Below are 19,991 nucleotides of genomic sequence, written 5' to 3' on the forward strand. Positions count from 1 at the left end.
CTTTCAGCATCAGCTGGAATATCAGAGTGCACAGAGGAATTCAGCTTAAGAACCCGGCACTATCAGTTTACAACAACTCATTCAGCTGCACACAACCCATCAGCAGTAGGTAGGAGGCCGATGATTGCAAACTTGGGGCAGCGATTTCCCAAGCCTGGGTCTCTACTGGCAAAGCTGAGAGGGGGTCTGTCAGCTCAGCCGGTAGAGAGAGCTGCCCCGAGTGAGCAATGGTCCCCACATCACCCCCTGTGACGTGATGCAAACTCGATATCTCAGCCTCAGGCACCTTCACCACCCCGCCTGCTCTGATTCCCCCAGCTACCACCTCCTTTAAGGGAAAAAAAAAGAACAGTTTTGAAGCATCTCCTCCGAAAGCTCTATAAATGAAGCCGTGCTCATATAAACAATCAACTGGAGAGATGGGATGAGATGATGAGGGCAACTTCTGGTGGGAGGACAGAGAAGAGAGAGAGGTCAGCAAGATTGTTGGAGCTGTGGTACCCAGAAGGCAGCACTGGTGCTCAGCTTTCCCGAGAGGGCAGCGGGGTCCCCCTGGGTGGGGGCATGGCCCGAGCTCGGTGCTCATGGCCGATGGGGGTGGGTGCTGCAGGGAAGGCATCTCCTTTTTGCTGCATGGGCGCTGCATCGCAGCCCGCAGCACTCGGAGCCTACGGGATGCTACTTCAAAAGAAAAACCACTTCATAACAAAAAAGCCCTTTGATTTACCACACCTCTGGAAACAGCGACTAACCCCTCCTCCACCTCCCTCAGCTAAGTCTTCTGTGGGAGGTCTTCTCCTACCCACGTTCTCCTCTGTGGGAACTTGTGCCAGCTGAGCCACGTCCACGTCTGCAGCTCAAACAAGCAAGCAGTCCTTCACCACAGAGGGTTACAATAAACTGCAGAAAGACACCACTTTGGACTAACACAGCAAAACACTCGTTACTGTTTTTGCTCCCCTTCCTTCTTCTCTGGGTACCAACTCATGTTATCACAGCATCCCTGACTCACTGCTGCAACACTCCCTGAGCAGGCCAAGGGCTTGCTAATAGACAGTATCACTCTTTGTAAAAGGTCTTTCACCACAATCAAAAAAATAGAAGGATGGCCCTGCCCTAATTATGACCATTTAAAAAAATCCTTTTTAGTTTCCTTAGGGCTGTAAGTTTTATTGGCTGAGTTTAATTCAATGATCTTGAAGCAATGAAGTTCATTGGAGCTGGTTTGTACAAAGAGTTTTCTTTCATGGAGGCAGCGTCGGACAATGAGGTGCTGGATCCCAGGAGAATATTAAACATTTAATATACTGGCAAGTAGGACATTATATAAAAATGTTCTGTGAAGGATGAGCAGCAGAGCTAAAAAGCATAAAAAAGCTCATCCTCATCACTAGGCTGCTACTGAGCAGTGCAGACCTCCAGCTATTGAACAAACCTGAATTCGAGAGCTTTTCCCTCCTTCAATATTACACAGTGGCTTTTGCTAACATCAGACATGACCAGATGAGCAATTTCCTATGTAGCCAACTGTAAGCAACTCTTATTAATAGAATGCAGCAGTAATTTGCAGTAATTATCCGAAACTGCAGTCTACTGAAAATACTGATATTATTGATTTTGGACCAAAGCTGAAGCATTTTTATAAGTAAGATTAGGAGTTATTGTTCCCTAAAGAACTGGTTTTACTAGCTGTAGGAGACTGTCACTATGAAAATGAATTTCAGTACTTTTCAGTATAACGATGTCATTTAAATTAATTTTCTTGGTAATTCCAGCACCCAAGGTGACAAACAGTATCCAGACTACTTTAGCTACAGCTTCTCCTCACTGGGTTAAAGACTGCACAACCTGCTAGTTTTACAGGGTAAGGGTGGCAATAGGAAAGACCATTAGTTAAGTTCTACAATACATGAGCTCACTGAAGAGACTTCATGAGCCTCAGTACCAAACAGGCTGCCTGGAAGGCTGGGGGAGCCTCAGCTCAGCAGAAGGCAGTGACAGCATTGCCACTGCTGCCACTAGAGCCAGATTTGAGCCTACATCAGTATCAAAGGCACGTCAAACACAGATGCAGGGCTCCTGCACAGGTGTGTGCAGAATACTGGTCAAAGCTGTACATAAGGTGACATCTGAATACTCTTGGCAAAACTTCCAAACCCTCTTTCCTTAAGATCAATTTCCAGTTTAGAGCATCAATACACTTCCCAGTTGCAAGCAGTGCCTTTCAGCTTTGCCTACCACAAGCTCCATGCATGTTACCCTTGTTGCTACTATTTTACCGTCAACAGGTGACTCCCATCTCTGTGTAATGTTATGTCTCTGCCATGATCCTTGCTTAACTCTTATCTCTAGAGCCCCACACTGTGATTAGGTGAGCAGCCGCCCTTTCCCTCTCTGAGCTACAGCCCCACCCCAGCACCTCTTCTCCACAGATCAGGCTTCCTCCCAGGGGCTCTCATGGCTCCAGTTCAGGCCAGCGAAGCCTCACGTGCTGGTACTGGTCTGTTTGACCCCTACCCAGAAGAGCAGAGAAGACAGGAGCCCTTTCATCTCCAGGTCTGCACTGGCACAGCTGGCCCTGGCAAGAAAAGCCTCTCAAAACCTGCTCTGCATCACAACTAAATCATGGACGAGGACCGAAGCCTTGTCTTCAGGGGTTAGTGCAGAGGCCAGATGCCATCACTGGTTTCTTGTACAGTCACCTCACTTATTTGCTCAGCGTAGATCCCACCAATACTGGACTTTCTATCTGTTAGTTAAATAAGGTTTCCAAGCTCGACCAAGCCTGCTGATGATATTAAACAAGATCGTTTCTTTGAAAGAGCTACTGAGCAAGAAAATGGCTTTTTTTTCTCCCCCACCACAATTAGTGAAATGGTTTTCATCTGCTTTCTTTTTTTTTTTTTTTTTTTTTTTTTTGAGAAGCGAAATAACAGCCTTGCCGATTACTCTTTGCTAAGGTACCCGATTGTGGTGACATTGAGGCTGACCTTGGAGTCACCTCCCCCGCTGCCGCACTCTCCTTTGTCGTACCACCATTTGTTTTTCAATTTGTCCAAGAGGCCTTGCTCATTCAGTTTTAATACTGCCAGGTTAACAGCATTTCTTGAAACGATAAAACATAACTTGTAAGAAAAAATGCACAAATGCTTAGGAAATCGTAACGTATAAAAAAAGGAGCACAAGAGGACAAATTGGCTAAAATTTCACAGAACGTGGAGCTATCAAAATGTCTGTACAGCAAATACAGGGTTAAATATTGGAAGGTGGCATGGAGGATAACATTTGCTCAAAACTGAAGTGTGCGGGATGGGGAAATCGTCTTTGAGAAAAAAAGTAACAAGAACACCACATCATGCAGTTAACATTCGTCACATATGGCAGGTTAACTTGGCTTTTACCATTTAAATTGAAAAAGCCATTGAACTGTAAAATTAAAACAGCAACAAACAATCAGAAAGGACAACACGAAGAGAACACAAAAAATGGATGCATTAAATAAATGAAACCATAATTTACCGTCTTATTTAACTCCATGGAATATTGAAGATTTTAAACTTTAAAGTTACCTCAAAATCCACAAGAAAGAAAATGACAACACAATACATCAGGGTAGGTGGAATACTATAACAACATGGATATTGTTATATTATTCCACCCACCTTAATGCTGAGCCTTTGGGGGTTGCTACACCATAGCCCTTGGAATCCAGGTTGCCTCCAACTTTCATGGTGTCGCAGGGCTTGCGCTGCTCGATGTACTCGTTCATGGTCGACTCCAGCAGGAAGGCAAACTTCCCCTTGGACTTCCGCACCCTCGCCACCCCGTCCGCCGTCGTTTTGGTGAACACCGAAGGCTCGGCCGACTTCATGTACGACCACATTTTCTCATAGACAGCTATTTTTGACCTCTGGGAGAGACAAAAGGAGGGAGATGAAGAGTCACGTGGGCAAGGGCACAAGGGCAAGGCCTCCTTGGGCTTAGCTGGCTTGGAGGTTTAATGAAACCCTGTAACTGGTTAAGGCTAGCAAGTGAAAAAAGTCAAGGACAACTCGGGAACAGACACACTGCCCCCTGAACAATGAAAAAAACATAAAATGTTTGGGGAGGGGGAAACACTTCTCAGACATTTACCCTACTAATTGCCATGTAATTGGCAGCTTGGCAGTCAGACTGAGCAACGGCGTGTGCCGGTCCCAGCACTTGGCTCCTGTTCTGTGCTGGATTTATCTGCCTGTGTGATGCTCTGCTACTGAACCAGAGGGAGGACGGGAAATCCCAGCTCATCCATCATGGCCAACAGATGCAAAAGGAGCCCCTCCTCCTCACACAGATCCTCAGCATTGTTATTTTTTATGCTAACTGCAGCTAGGGAGGACTGACATTTGCTTATTACAAGTTTTCAGCAAGGCAGGAGTCAGCTTTTCACAGTGACAATGGCAGGCCTAGGATACAGGAGACAATGACATTCTAGTGGCTTCCAATAGTGGTGCTGATACAAGGAATATAAATAGTAATTACAAAATCCTTTATGAGTCAATAGACAAACTTTGAAGAGTTGTTTTCACATTTACCTAAAAGACAGCAAACACAAATATCAGTAGTAAGTTGAAAAAATCTCTGCTTAACTGTTTACCTGTCGTCTCTCTATATTTTTTTCTGCTTTCCTTGTTTTGAGACTGAGCCAAACCTAACAGTCTTCAGCTCAGCATACACGTTTTGTAAACCTGGAAATGTTGAAATGTGTTACTTCCCCTTCTCCCTCTTCCCTACCAGTAACATTTAAACCACCCTCAGACCTCAAAGCCACCTCCAGACTCTTGAATGGACTACCAGTTAAACTTTCCTGCTTGGTCAACAGAAGGCAGTAATGCCAACTGCATTTCTCTAAAGTCTAGAAATCGAAAAGATTTATATAAGGCTTTTGGTCCAAGCTGTGGGTATCTCCAATTTATGCCTCCTACTCCTTGCCAGTTCCCTGTCCACAGCTTTCCTCGCAGAACAGGAATGAGGCAGGCAGGAGGTGAATCTAGTTCAAATTTAGGGAACTTTATGATCGAGGCACGCTTACTCCTCATTCAGGACAATTTAATGCATTTTGAATAATGTAATGCTTAACAACCAGCCTCCAAACACTTCACGGGGAGTAAGCCCTGCCTTTATCGCTCCTCAGATTAGCATGCTCAGCTGGTGTTGCTACAACGGATGGAGAGGAGCACGGAGGGCAGGATTTTATTTTAATTATCCTTCCTGATGAGCTGAAAAACAACTGAAAATGCAAACTAATTAAAATCAGCCCAACCAACAACAGGAAATCAGAGAGACAATACAGCCCAGCTTCAAGAGGAGCTGGCTGAGTGGCGGGTGAGAAAAACAAGCAAAAGAGAGAGAGAGAGAGCATCTTCTGGCTAAAGAGGGGCTGTTGGGCTTTGTTTGTCCAGCACCAGGAGAAAGAGGGGTATAAGTGGGGCCTGAAATGGTCCTTACACAGGCAAGAGAAGGAATCAGGATTTTTCTGACTTTCCCCTGCAACAGAAAACACTGAATATCCTGAGGTGAGGATGGTGGCTCTGAAGCTGAAGGGGGGAGTGTGGCAGCTCAGCTCCTGGCCTGTGCCAGCCTCAGCAGGTGGGTTTGCAGAGGGGAGCTCTGAGCCCCAGCTGGCTGCAGGCCTGTGTGTCCTGCCCAAAGGGGGATGTCACACTGGGGCTGTCAGACAGGCACCCAGGGGCCAATGGCCAAACCAGGCTGCTGCTGCTCTGCCAGCACACTGACCTGGACGCCCTGCTTTTCCAACCACCCCCTCAGTGCGTGTGGGCTGGCCAGGCCAGTGCACAGTGCCCAGGCACCCGCCAGAGGGGCTGTGGGGACCCCAGGGCTACCAGAAGTGCCAGGAGGGAGTGGTTGTCACTGCCTCAGCAGCTGCCACCACCCTGGTGCCCTGTGGGCAGCACAGCCCCTGTGGCAGGGCTGTGCACCTGAGCAAGCAGCAGTGCAGGCAGCACGGGCAGCCCACACCACAGCCCAAGGCACTGCCCACGGCCAGTCTGCCTGCTCTTCTTGAGAAGCTCCCTCAGGCAGAAAAGGAACATAAACAGCCTGGCTGGCCAACACAGAGACTGAGTGAGCAGTGGCAAACCTGGCGTGTCCCAGTTTCTCTTCCTTACAACCTTCATCTTCTTTTAACATAAATAATACAAATGCACCTGCCCATCTATATTTGCAAATGGGCACCTAAGGAACAAAAGAAAGGTATAAAATCAGCATTACTCTTTCTCCTTCTACCTCTCAGCAAGCTACAGCGGTGAGCCTTCCCATCTGTGCATGCACTACATACACTTTTGCTTGTTTTCTGTTTTCCTCTACAGAGCGTGCCTTTAATTACACAGGTAAACCAGAATTTCTTTTCCTTTTAGTCTTCTAACTCACACCTGAATACCTGTCTGTAATAAGTTCTTTCATACTCTTTCCAGCTGCCAGACTACCTGAAAGCAAAGGCCAGTACATCTGTGCACTGTTAATAATCACAGTTATCTGATGAGTGCCAACAGCATGCTCAGAGCTGCACATGGTCCAAACAAAGCACGTTCCCTGCTCCAAGGGCAAAGGGTGAATATCATCACTCATGCTTCAGAAAACCAAATTCCATGACTCAAAACCTGATCTATTTTCAACTTCAACAAATAGCCTAAGCTTTATAGTTTGCTGCCTTCATTTAACTCTTCTGGACGGTGTGGTTAAAAATCAGTTCCCCTTTCTACATGAACATGGCTCACCACCTCTACTGCCAGGTGGGATTTTCACAGTTATCTTGTTGTTATCAAAGAACCTAAATGAGAAGAGCAGTCTGATATAGTAGAAGCAGACAAAAATGCAAGGTAGAAATGAACAGTGTTGATTGAAAAAAGTTAAAATAAAATGCATCAGGCACACACTGGTTTTGGAGCAGAGAGTCCAGCTGGGGGGGTCTTGGTGAGGACCCTCGGGTGTCCTGGGAGAGAGGACCAGGGAGGTGACAGGCTCTGGCCACTGAGTCCTGCTTGGTTAGTGCTGCTTTTGGCAGCCATTCACCTAAATTCATAATGAGGCCAAAACAATGACTTATGATGAGGCTTCTTGGAGAAAGGGACACTGCACACCCACTCAGCAGTGCTCAAGGGCATTTTCTGCCCCAGGAACCATATTTTACACCTGCTCAATGCCATGAAACAACCAGCTGACAAAAGTTAGTCAAAGATGCAACAAGATGAAATGAAAGATGATATTTTGAGTAAATATTTACATTTTCCCAATTTTCCAACTGCCTCAACAAAACCCAACTACACTAAAAGACTTTTAGAAAAGGAAAATTTCTTTCCTTTCTAACTATAAAGCTGCAAATCCTGTGCTGAAAGAAGATTCTTACCCATCTGTCCTCCTCTGCAGACATTCACGCCATCCCTCCCAGTCCCCTCCAGGAGTCTGACACCCATAAGAGGGGCCAGACAGCAGAAGCAACCATAGGGAAACGATTTACACTCCAAAATAAGGTAAAGTCTGACAGATTTGCACTGTTGCTACAGTTCAGTGTCACTAAAACATTTTCTCTCTCATTAAAGTGTTACTTTTAAAGAGATACTTAGAAAAAAAAGCTTAAAAGCAAAGATTTAAACCAATTCACAGCCCATAACTGCAGTAACTCCCTACGCTCTGCAACTCTTATTTCATTTCTTTGATTTTGCTCTCCAGAAGTCCACCACACACATTTCTCTGGGATTTCAAGGGGATATTATTATCATTTTTTTCTTAAAAGCAACATTTTCAGCGTTTCATCTAGGCCCTGGGACACATTAAAGCATCTTTTCATTATCACAGCCTTACTGCAGATATAAATAGAGCTGGCCTTTGCTTTGTCAATAGTGCTGCTTTTTTTTTTTTTTTTTAAAGTTTATTTGGAGATGTTTATGCAGAAATATGAGCCACCAACACCTCAGCCAAGGGTGCAGGCAGCTCCCTTCCGTGCCAGCAGAGCCAGCAGCTCTCGTGCCGAGGACTCACTTCACTTGGCCTGTTACTAATCGGTACCTAAATACACGTTGCTTCTGGGAAGCAAAGCATTCATTTGAAAAGAAGGTGTCAATTCAATCAGTCCACAATTTTAACACTGTCTTTCGTTCTGATTCCCCCAGTTTTGATGCGTGGCTGGCTCCAGTAGTGAAATGAGAAATAAAACAACGCCACAGGGTGTGAGAGCATCCAAAAGTGTGGCTGGCCAGGGCTGGGAAGTGGGAAGGAGGCAGGTTTGCCTCTCAGTTGCAGTTATTTCTTCAACCTATCCAGCCACCAAATAACCCGGCACTGTGGCTCCAGCTGAGTGAAACCGGATGCCTTGGTTGGCTTTGGCACATCCCATATCACCCGGAGATAATACAGCAAACCTCAGCACATCTTGGATGATTCCTTGACATTGGTTAAATTTAGCTCTAAAATATCTTTGAGGCTGAAGCCTCCTCCCATTGACTGAATTCCCTTCCCCCTCTGCAGACATCTGTCTCATGCTTCTGCCAGGAGTGACACTGCATCACCTCCTCCACCGCTGAGGACCAGTGAACGTTGTATCTGAAGGTAACAGCATTTCTCCTCTATAGTTCAGAGGGTTTTCCCAGCGGTCAAGCTTAAATTTTTCTCTTATAGGTGATGACTGCTGATCATCCAGCCATGAGCCACATTCACCCAAATCAATTTTAGTTTTAAAATCCATTTATACATTATCCCTTTTATACTGTTAAAAATGTTAGATTATACCAATGTTAGTTTTTTTACCTCTGCCTTCAAAACTAAGCTTAAAAAAAAACTTAAAAAAAGATAAACAAGCTTAAAAAAAAAAGAGGGAGAAAAGAAAAAGATAAGGTCTCCCCAGTAATACAGTAGCTGGAGGAAAAGCAGGAGAACGTTTTGTGCTGGGCAATATCAGTGTAGGGAACAGAATGGACATCCTAGAGATGTAGAAGACCTACAAGGAAGCCAGTTACAGATACCTGGTGTCAGGGCTGGGTCCAGGGTACATAAACTTTAATATACCTTGGAATAGGCCAACATGCATGGAAATGCAGAGAATCCAATAGGGAAGTGCAGCAAAATAAAAAAGTGCACGGACCATCCTGACCATGGCACGCACACCCAGGTACGCAGAGACATCAATAAAAGACCTAAAGCAGCAGACTCCTCTGCTACACCAGTCCTGTAAGTATGTTATAGCTCTATAACAAGAGAAATTTATAGCCCTTAAGTCAGACAGATGTTGCTGATACAAAGCACAAAGGTCCATCCTAAGAAAAGTGGAGGTATTTAATCTGAATAATACATGCTGCCTTTACATAGCCACACACCTCACTGGTATGAACTCGGGCACTTAAGTGTGCACCTTGCTTCATTATCATCACTCATTGCTTTCCTTCCACGTATGCAATTAGCTCTTCTACAGCTAATGAATCCAGTAGCTTATGAACCATTAAAGAGCAAGATACTGAACAGGAATGAAAAACTACCACAGATTGGCTTCGTACCATGACTGCTGCCTGGCTTGGGCATCACTGAGATCCACTGGGGTTTAGGTAGTTGCTTGCTTGAACTTCCTACATGGCAAATTCCAATTAAGTGGCTAACACTGTCCTGGTCATTCTGGATAAGGCTTTGATTCCATGACTTTCCACACTCCCTCAAGCCTGATGCCAAGTCAACCCTGGCACAGCTGTCTCTGCAAGGAGTGAGGGACGTGGTGGGAGCCCCCAGCCCAACCCCAGCTCTGGAGCATGTGAAGGTTGGCCTAATGATGCTACATTAGTAATAAGACATGATAAATATTGTCAGTTAAGGCCTGTCTGCCTGAGATTTCCAAGCTCTTTACTGAGAAGGCAAAAATAGGTCTCATGAAGGCCAGAGGGCACCATTAGTCCCCTTTCCCCAGTGTGGACACGAAAGCAGAGATGTCATTTACTGAAGGTCATAGGGCAGAGTCTAATAGATCAATGTCACAGCTTTTAGCCACAGATAACTTGTGATGCCAGCAATTTACTTACCTATATGGACAGAAAAATCAATCCCATCATTACATCAACCTCTTGCTTTTATTACATTCTCGGCAGAAGAAAGTAGGTCAGATGCCATGAGCATGCACAGGGCATTTCTCTTCTAGCAAGGCCAACCCCCAAATCTACCAAACTCTACCCACAGTTTATGAATTTGTGAGATGCCACAGAAAAGCAAGGTTCAAGCATGTGCTTTTAAACTAATCTGTGTGTTTGTAGGAATACACAGACTTTTGAGACCATATGCATAAATGTAAAAGATAGGGTGATCTGGTGACTAATAGTATTTTGCAGCCAAGTTTGGGATGAGAGACACTTTCATATTGGTTTGTTACTCAAATTATAACATATGCTTTAGAAATGGCATTTTCCTTTCCCAGTTGGGGCAAATGAAGCCTAGAGAGTGGTAAGATCAGGCCCACAAACCCCAGGGCTGCAGCATTCCTCTAGGATCCTCTAAGATGCAGACAACCCCTGCATGGGGTGGAGGGATGGGGAATCCAGCAGGGAGCTGGTGCAGGTGGTGATGGTGGGGAAGGAGGGTCCACGGCAGTGCTGCCCACCCAAACAGCTGGGGAAGCAGCCTAAAAAAAACCCCTCCAGGCTCCAGTATCACTTGTTTATCCACACCTGACATACACAGTGGCCTGATTACAAAAGAAATTGTCTTATAAAAATAATACAACACTGTAGGAGTCTTTCTAGACTTTCTCTCATAGTTCTTTAGCAAGTGTGACCTTTGGCAGCAGGCGGGTGATGTGCTGGAGCTGCTTTAACAGGCGTCTTTTCTGCAGCGAGCTCTGTTCACACAAACAGACAAGCAGAGAGCCACTCGGGCTGCAACCAGACACCGCTGACATGTCAGTAACAGCGTGAGCAGGAGAATGTAAATCAAGATTTTAAGACGTCCTTTCCTGGCACAACACTGAACTTCAGACTGTATTCATCCCCTCGTGTTATTGCTGCCGTCCCTTCCTGCCCACTGCACTGCTGATTGGGAAACCAAAATGAGAGTCTTTACCAGCGACAAGCTGCCTCTGTAAATCCTCCGTGACAGGGACACAACGCTGGCCCCAAGGAAGCACCTGCAGGGGGATGATGGGCTGGGTGGCACACGCAGGGGATCCGGATGGCTGTGCTGGTGAGCCTGTCTGTCCGTCCTTCTGTCTGCCTGCCTGGGGAGCAGGAGCAGCACACACTTGAGCTGGCTGCAGGGAGGGTTACGTCAGCCTGCAGGCTAAGGGGCATCTTTCCAGCAGTGACATATTCAGCAGAGTTGCCTTGTCTGGGCAACTGAGCAGCACACCAGCCCTGCTCTGGATTTGGCCCGTAATAAATTAACAGAGAACGGCATTTCCAGCACACGATCTGAACACTGTCAGGTCTAATGAGTTTTCAGCTCCAGACAGAAAAGGCCAATATACAGGCAATGATGGAGAAATCCCAGCAGACTACAAGAGGGGATGTTTCATATTCACATCATTAGAGTTTCTAAACCTTCATATATTTTCTAATTATGCAAAAGTAACAGCAGCAGCGCTGTGAGTAATTTATCAGCACCCATGTATTTTAAATGAATCCCTAATAAGCATGTACTAATGTGACACAGCAGCATTACGTAAAGTAGGAGAGACTTGAAAAACCAGGGTCCTCGCTGTCTTGAGCAATGTCATTATCATTATCATAGAGCTGCTCTCCAAAAAGTAGAGCATTCAAACAGCAAGTGATTTTCCCCCCAGGCGCTTTCTGCTTCGCCTCTGTGGTGCAGACACAGTTACAGCGTTAACACACTGTGAGCTGCTGTGTCCAGCTTCCCACGGGCTACAGCCCCTCTGTGTCCAGCTTCCCATGGGCTACAGCCCCTCTATGTCCAGCTTCCCACGGGCTACAGCCCCACATACCACCTGGCCCCCAAGAGCCAGCTTGTGACTGCTAGGCAGTATTGAGACAGAGGTGAAGTGCAAAGCCAAAACCACAAACACAATCAGAGCTGATAGACAAAAGCCCTCTGTTATTGAAGATAATGGAGAGATCTATTCAAATATTTGTTATTAAGTGTTGACTGAAAGCTTTGCTAAATCCTAGCTTGTCCGCTGAAATTAGTAAAACAGTTCAGCCACCTTAACCCCAGCACCACTCAAACGCTTTCTTTCCAAAGAGCGGATGATGGATGAGCTGTTAATTTTAGTTCCCGTAAGGATAAATTTTCCTCTCCAATCTATAGCCTTAAAGACATTAGATCACTTCATGGGAAACCATTTCTTTTGTAATTATGTCACATTTGATTTCCTGCAGCCTTTAAAACTGCCTGTTGGCCATATGGCAGAAAGAAGGTTCAAGAGATTAAAAGAACCCCACAAGCAGACCATCTATCATCCATGCAGTGGGGAGGCTATGATCTCTCTGCACACATACATTCACCTTTTAATATTTCTGCACACTCCCATCTGTAAACAGGGAAGGGAGAGAGAATATATGGGTGAATAAAATTTTCACACCTTCTGTGTTGAAAAAAAACAGTTAAACCACAGTATTTATTCTGATTAATCACTGCCACGTTGCCTATCAAAGATCTATACAACTCCTATTTGAAGCTATCACTTTTCTGTGATGTTCTCTTCTTTAAAGCCCATAAATACAATCACACTTCAAGATTTTTGTCAGGAATTTGTTATGATGACTGTGTTGTTTTGCTCGATGTCAAGAACACAGAAAGCTTCAAACTGCTAATCATAGTTCTATCCAAAGACAAAAGCACAGCATTTGTATGAGTGCTGTGCTAGAAACAAGTCCTTCATCTTCACTAGCAAAATAAATTTTGAAATTAAAAATCAAAGAGTTTAACTACAGATGAAATCCTTAGCACAGCACACACAGGGTTCACGACGGCGTTTTTAATAGGCTCTAATGATGATCTCAATATCGTTTGATTGCACAGAATGCATAAAAATCACACAGCAGCTATGGGTGGATAACCCAAGGCTTTTCCTTACCTAAACCGCTTGCTGGTGGAATTTGTTTCAGTCTCATCTTCACACAACCTTATCATCAGAGGAAAGCAACGAGCTCTTTAGCTTATATTGGGGTGTAACACTCTAGTGCTTCCAAATGAATTATGGTCATAATTCCTCCCTCTCCTGACAGCTCTGGGACAGAGCTGTGCTCCTGCTGGGCTGCTCTAGCACAGCACTGGCCTTGTCCACTACAGTTTGTCCGTCCTGAGTGTCCCGGAGGCACCTGGATGGGGAGTCCTCTCTGCACGAGCCAGGAGGGACCCACTGATGCCACCACAGCCCCATCTCACACAGCCCGACACACAGCAGTGCTGAACAGGACGGGGGGGCTGAGTTATCCCAAGTGCTTTTAGTAGAAGTTATTTCAAAATCCTTTTGATGGGTTTAAGGAATGTTTTCTTTTAATTTCCAAGGATTTTGGAGTCCACGTGTTCATTTGTTCTTTCACTGTTTTTTCAGATAAATTTTCATTTTCTGCTTTGGTGCTAATATTGCTGAGAAATATACAAATAAAAATTTCTGCAATAAAACAACATTCCTTTGAGACCTTCTTTTTCCTTAGTTCTAGTTAATGGTGATTACCTACACTGGTAACGGTGTGATATGAGCCACCTGCAATTTCCTACAAAAGGAAGAAGATCTTGCTACATGTTACCTGCCTCATTATTTCCTGTAGAGCCTGATCACATCAGACAAATTTTGAGGGCACCTTCTGAAATTTCATGTTCTCAGTGAAGTGTTCCAGCAGGTCAGCTGTGTTTGTCAATGATCAAACACACACTTGGCAAGTTATTTTGCAGAAGCCTCTTACCACTCATATCTGTTATCAATTAAGCCACCACAAATTCATGGGTAATTTATATTTCTAAATGTCTGCAAACCTGTTCTACTTCTACTGAAGTTCAAATACAGCCAAGTTTATACAAGAATTACTAATTGGTTGTAAAGGTCATGCCTTTTGAATATATGTACATTGGAGGTGAAACCTATTAGACTGTAGTATTATACTTAGGCTCAGTGCTGAATTTAGATTAAACGGTGTTATATTGATTTGATAAGCTGCTCAGATATGCTGAAACTTTAATTGAATGTATGAGAAGATAATTCTAACAGATACACCCTTAAAAGCAGTAGTTTAGTGATTTGAAACTGCTTTTTCGTACAGGCCTCTATCAGTGCTCAAAAAAGAAAAAGAGGTATTTTAGCATTGTTAATTTGAGACTGTGTGTTAATAAATATCTAAGGAGAGGTTCTTTCTTTTCCTTTTCAATATGGATGAGTGCCCTTTAAAAGCCAAAAGGGAATTGATGTAATCTATTGATTGCCATTTAAATGCCTTTATAAGCTAATTAGTGCAAAATGTAAAATGTTTCTGAGCAGACACCAGCAACAACCATGAAAGCACAGGAAGGTTCCTTGGATTCCTAGATACACTGGGAGGACAAACGCCCTTACACAGAGAGCCACCAACAAGTGAGAAGTGTGAATAGCATCTGCTGTGAAGCTGTTACAACACAGCGGCTGTGGCTGGAATGTGAGAGCAGTGTCAGTGCCTGGGCCTGCCTGGAACAGCAATGGTGCATCCAGCTTAACCTACATAGCTGGGACAGCGTCTACCCGGGAGACACCGCGATGTTCAGGGAAACCGCCAGGACTGCAAAATAGGTCACTGGCTGGAGTCTGCCCAGGCCTGAAGTGGCTGAAAGGCATTACCATCTGTTCATCTGAACTGAGGGGCTGGTACCGCTCCAGTTTCAGGTATTCACAGGTATTTACACTGTAAAGGAGACCTTCAGAAATGATCCTATCTGGAAGTGGGGTTGGCAGGAGGGAGCCATGGCCTGAAGGCTCTAAAGGAGTTCCTTCTAGGACAAGCAGACAACACAGTGGGGATCTGAAGCTCCTCCACGATGCATCAGGAGGCAATTTTTCCTTTCTGTTGTCACCTTTCTCTGGCCAACAGTAGCCATTAAGATCAATATCTGACTAATATCTTTGAGAAACATTTTAGCCTTACAGCTCTATGAAGAGATAGATATTATTCTTGCTGCATCTACACATGTGCTGACCTCCTGCTCACAGCCCATCTCTACGGAAGATTTACCTACACATGCCACAGCCAGAGTGTTGTAGATAAGCATGGGCACTGGATTGCACTAACTTCCTCGTGCACCTTTCCCTCAGTTAAAACTTCCTTTCTTCCTTTCTGGGTAGCTGATCCTGAACCACTCAGCCAACTGCTGCTTAAACTGGCTAAATGCTGGGGGAGGGGGAATGTGTGAAAGAGGATATTCCCTTTACAGGCATAAGCATCCCCCTGTACCCAGGAGAACCCATGGCTTTTTCTGACTCAGAATATCATCACTCCCACTGATGCTCCAGAAGCAGTGAGAAAAGATCTGCCAAGGGAGAACAAATCCCCTAAAACATAGAGAGGTGCAGTCTGTGCTGCAGGACCTCAGAAACCCAGAGTCCTCTAGGAGTTATTTCAAGATTCAGCCACCATTACCCTCTCATTAAGTAACTAATAAAGACTGTACAATTTAGTATTTATGAGAACATACACATTTAATCTAAGGCAAAGCTTTTGCCCTTTTCAAATCAACTGAAGAAGACTCTAATTACAACACTTTCATGGTTGCATCACTCTATTCAAATTAATTACTCTGCAACAGTTAATACAACTGAAATTATGTTGTGTGCCTTGAGAATACTGAAGAGAGAGAAGCACCACTTAGGGCTCATTCTTCTTCCCACTTGGCCCATCCAGCCTCGCTCCACATTACCAGGGTTCTGCTCTCCTCCATCCCCATCCGACTCCTCTCCTGGCCTGATGGAGCTGACAGCTCCTGACAGATCAGCCTCATTTACAGCCCTGCTTTCCCCAGCACCAGGAGACAGTCACAGCTCATCTCAAGACTATCAACAGCACAACAAAGTATTCATACATTTACCAGACTTTGTATCCTTTCACACAAAACACTCACTCCTTTGATCTCTCCATGAGAAGGGATTTCCTTGTTGTGTCAAACTATTAAGGAAATGAAGAAACACCCCTATACAAGCCCTCTTTCTGTATTAACTGTATTAACAGTAACACGATATTCAAAAGAAGATATTTTTCCCTCTAAGAACAGTACAGTGGCTATAAACAGCACCAGTATTTCTAATCAAGTTGTACTACCTCTTCTGACAGGTCCACTCAACTCATTTTTGCTATGCAGATAATAATGCCTCAGGCTGACAATTAAGTGGAATAAAAATTTTTATATGTTAATGTCACCCTTATAAGGTCAGTGTTTACCTCACAGGATTTTAAGACAAACAGGAGCCTTTGTAATGTACCAGCCACCACAGTTAATTAAGAACCACTGAGTATCTATCTGAGTGTGAAGACATTACATGTAGGTAAGGCAGAGTACAAAAGCTTCATAAAACACCTTTGCATTCACTTTCATCTTTACATTAGATGTACACGCACATGTACATGTGTGGTCATGGATTGAAATTTTAAATAAATCCAAGGAGCCCTCAGAATTTATTCAAGGAGCCCTCGGTATTTCATCAGCCTGCAGCAGCAAGGGTTTTTTGTCTGCCTCCTCCCTCCTCCCTGCACCTGGCCAGCATGCGTGACAGGCAGTAATTAGTCCTGCAGCACTGACCACTGCTCTGTACAAAAAAATGTTGGTTTGAATGGCACCTGATTGGCACTGCTGAGAGAGAACCAAGAGCTCCCTGAGAGGGCTGAGCATTTCAGTTTGCCCTTGGAAGGCCAGAAATAAGAGCTTTTCAGGACAGCATTTTCAGAGGCATAAAAGTGGTTTGAGGTCATATTAGAGTTCTTAATGCCCCTCACCAAACTCTCTGCAGTTCAGTTTGTGGCTTGGAAAGAGGAGAAAGAAAGGATGATCTTAAATAAAAGTGTGCACTCCCTCTACCCCCAAACTCTGCAAACCCAACATTTCTCTAACCAAGGCAAATACACCCCCAGTGTTCAGGGGTACAGAAGTTTTACCCCTGACTGCCCAACAGGGCCACAGCCAGACACTGGTGAGCAATGAAGACACAGCAACAGCAATGGCAGCAATCAATGCCCCCACAGAAATGAGCAGTAACACATGCCTCCCATCCCCCTTTCGCTCTGGCATGTGAGTGCCCATGTCGGATGGCATTACCGGCTGCCAGCTGGGCACGCAGAGCAAGTAGGTCAAGAGCATCACTCCTCACAAAGAGTTTTCTCTGCTAAATATCGTGCGAACGACTGCATTATTGCTCATCAGACCGCAGTTCTGAAACTGGTGTTACAAAACCTTTCCCGTGATATGCAGAGGTCAGGTTTTTCCATCTTGAGATGTTTCAGGTTGAGCAAAACCACTCATTTTTGATAAAATGCCTTTTGATATTAAAATCTGCACTCAGGCCTGTCCTGATTGCACAGAGCAGCTTTCACCGGAACAGCTATTACAGCTGAGCAAAACTAAACAATCGAAACCCATAAATTAGGCACTTACAGTTTAAAAAAACTCTAGTGGAGACTGAACAGACTTACTCTAAAGAATTCTTTGGTTGAACCTGAATCCAGAGTGCCATAGGCTATTTCGGTTTGCTTAGCCAGGTCCTCTGCGCTCTCTATGGGTGAAACCATCCTTTCCACCGTGAGGAAGGCAGCGAGATTAGCAGTGTAGGAAGAGATAATGATGAGAGTGAAGAACCACCAGACTCCTCCGACAATTCGCCCTGAGAGAGATCTAGGGAAAAACACACATCATCAAATTGCTATGAAGACATTCCTTGATTTTTTTTCTTCTTCACTGAAGAGAAATTCACATGCACAACCCTTTTGTCCAGATCCTCCAGGTATCTGTGAGCAGCACATCTGGTCTTACCTAATGAAAATCCCTTTGCCTTTCAGTGAAAACAAGAACAGTCAGTTAAGCAATACTTCATTTGAGGCTTGGAGAGGAACAAGCTCTCCTGACCTCCACAAATACTTTGCTGGAGAGGGCTTTTGCCACAAGACCTTTGTCTTCTCCATGTACCCATCTTTCCCTGCACTGGACTTGCCTGCTGTGATATGCTGGTACTGAGTCTCTTTGGGGGCTGCCCAGCTGGGAGGACACAAATGCACCTTTTACTGCATCAACTCCCAAAATGTAAGATACAGTAAATGGCAAAAAGGAATCTGAGCAAACGTGCAAAGGAATACACCAAAAAAGATGCAATATCCTTCTCTCATCACAACCGAGCAGGAATTACAGACTGAATCTGCATATTGAAGTGAGGAGAGAGGCTGGTTTGGTTTATGTTTTATGTTAATTAAAATTTGCATGTTGCACTGTTCCAAGTCAAGCATATTCTTGCTTTACAACCACCAGAGCAATCGAGAAGGAAATAGAAAGAAAATTAACTGTGGGTTGTTTTTGTTCAGGTTTTTGTTTTTTAAAGGGATCCAATAAGGATTAAAAAAAAAAAAAAGCCTATCTGCAAACTTATAATAACAAAATTCCTAATGGTCAGGAGGTCTAGATCCCGTCAGTAAGAGCTCCTGATGCTTTATAGCAAATGAACATCAGGCTCAAAGTATTTGTCCTGGGCTGAAGGATGCCAGTGCCATGTCACTCAGCTGGGTGGGGAATTTCTCTGCCATGTTCAGTGCTTGTTCTTCAAACAGCATGTTGACCAAGAATCATTTCAGGTGCTGAGACAAAGCTATTTCATATGTTTTCCCTTTGCTCTATTGATACCAGTGTAGAAATAATCCCAGACACAAGGGTGGAACCTGAGTGTTGTAGTCCTCAGTTCGTGTGAAGAGAAGTAGTAAAAAGCAAGAAAACTCTTACCTGATTATTTGTTTCCTTCAAACCCCTCAGTGCCATCCCCAGACAGTGGGTACAAGTTGTCCTACCAACAGATGGAGGTAGGCAAAAAGCAAAAGTCTTGTGACGTGCCCCCACCCCACCCACATAGGGGGGGTTTTGCTGGTAAACTGCCCAGTCTTAGCCAGAGCCTGAGATTGCCTGAGCCATTAAAAAAAAGCCATTAAATTATTAAGAAATAAAAGAAAGAAAAAAAAATTATCCATCCAACATTAAAGAACATGCCAAAGGAAAAAAAATTGCCAACACAATAAAAACAGAGAAATCAATCTGGAATAGGTGAGAAGAATGTGGAGAAAAAACACAGAGGTGAAGCACTGCTGTTCTCCACTCTCCTCTGCCCAAGGAGCTGAAGCAGCAGCTCCCACCAAGAGGGCAGATGCAGGCTGGTTCCTCAGGGCAGGCACACATCCACCGGATCACCCACAATCAGAAGAGGCTTCTCTGTCTTTCTTGAGGGCCCTCAAGAGGATAAAAGGCTTCCAAGTTTTAACTTGGGCTGTGCAACCACTGTGCTCACTAACAGAAGGCTACTGAGTGGCTGCAAAGGCAATTTGCAGAAACATAAATACAGAATAATGCACAAAGTCATGGAATCTCTCCATCTCTCTCTACATTCTTTGTAAATATCAGCAGAATATCTTGGGATTTCACAGATGGCTCAAGTTCTTTCTGGCCAGTTCCCTTACCAGGAAGGGTCTTGGCTTTAGCTATTTAGAACAACTTGATACCCTACACACCGAATCAGCCTCTTACATGGCTAACACAATTTTAGCCAACTACAAAGCAGCGCCTGCTGCCATGTAAGGCTTCCTTTGGAGCCAAGGGAGAGCAAGAGAGGAGACAGACACACTTAGAAAGAGACTTATCTCATTTGCTGTAGTGTGGGATAAATCTAAAGTGATTGGTCTCGTGACTTTGGAGGGAACCAAGATGCCTCACTAAAAATCAGTCTATTGCTTTCAGATGGCTACATCAGGTGAAACTCATCTTACTTTTGCTCCTCCCTTCACTACCTACTTTCTGTCTTCAGA

At 44.5% G+C, this 19,991-nt stretch overlaps 1 protein-coding gene across 5 annotated transcripts in view; it reads right to left on the minus strand.

Moving 5' to 3' along the window:
• GRIA3 (glutamate ionotropic receptor AMPA type subunit 3) overlaps nt 1-19,991 on the minus strand; it is a 143,513-nt gene that overhangs the window by 16,526 nt on the left and 106,996 nt on the right. For 3 of the 5 annotated variants that reach the window (XM_027898249.1, XM_027898233.1, XM_027898257.1), the window contains 2 exons: nt 17,631-17,829; nt 3,663-3,910 (listed from right to left, as the gene is read on the minus strand). In XM_027898249.1, the coding sequence (XP_027754050.1) occupies nt 3,663-3,910; nt 17,631-17,829 (447 nt within the window). Of the gene's footprint in view, nt 1-2,990; nt 3,106-3,662; nt 3,911-17,630; nt 17,830-19,991 lie in introns of all 5 variants that reach the window. The other 2 variants (XR_003572822.1, XM_027898241.1) reach the window with 1 other exon arrangement.

Source organism: Empidonax traillii, unplaced genomic scaffold (assembly GCF_003031625.1).
Source record: "Empidonax traillii isolate 1590-97213 ecotype Southwest subspecies unplaced genomic scaffold, ASM303162v1 scaffold20:size5563877, whole genome shotgun sequence".
NCBI classification, from domain to species: Eukaryota; Metazoa; Chordata; class Aves; order Passeriformes; family Tyrannidae; genus Empidonax; species Empidonax traillii.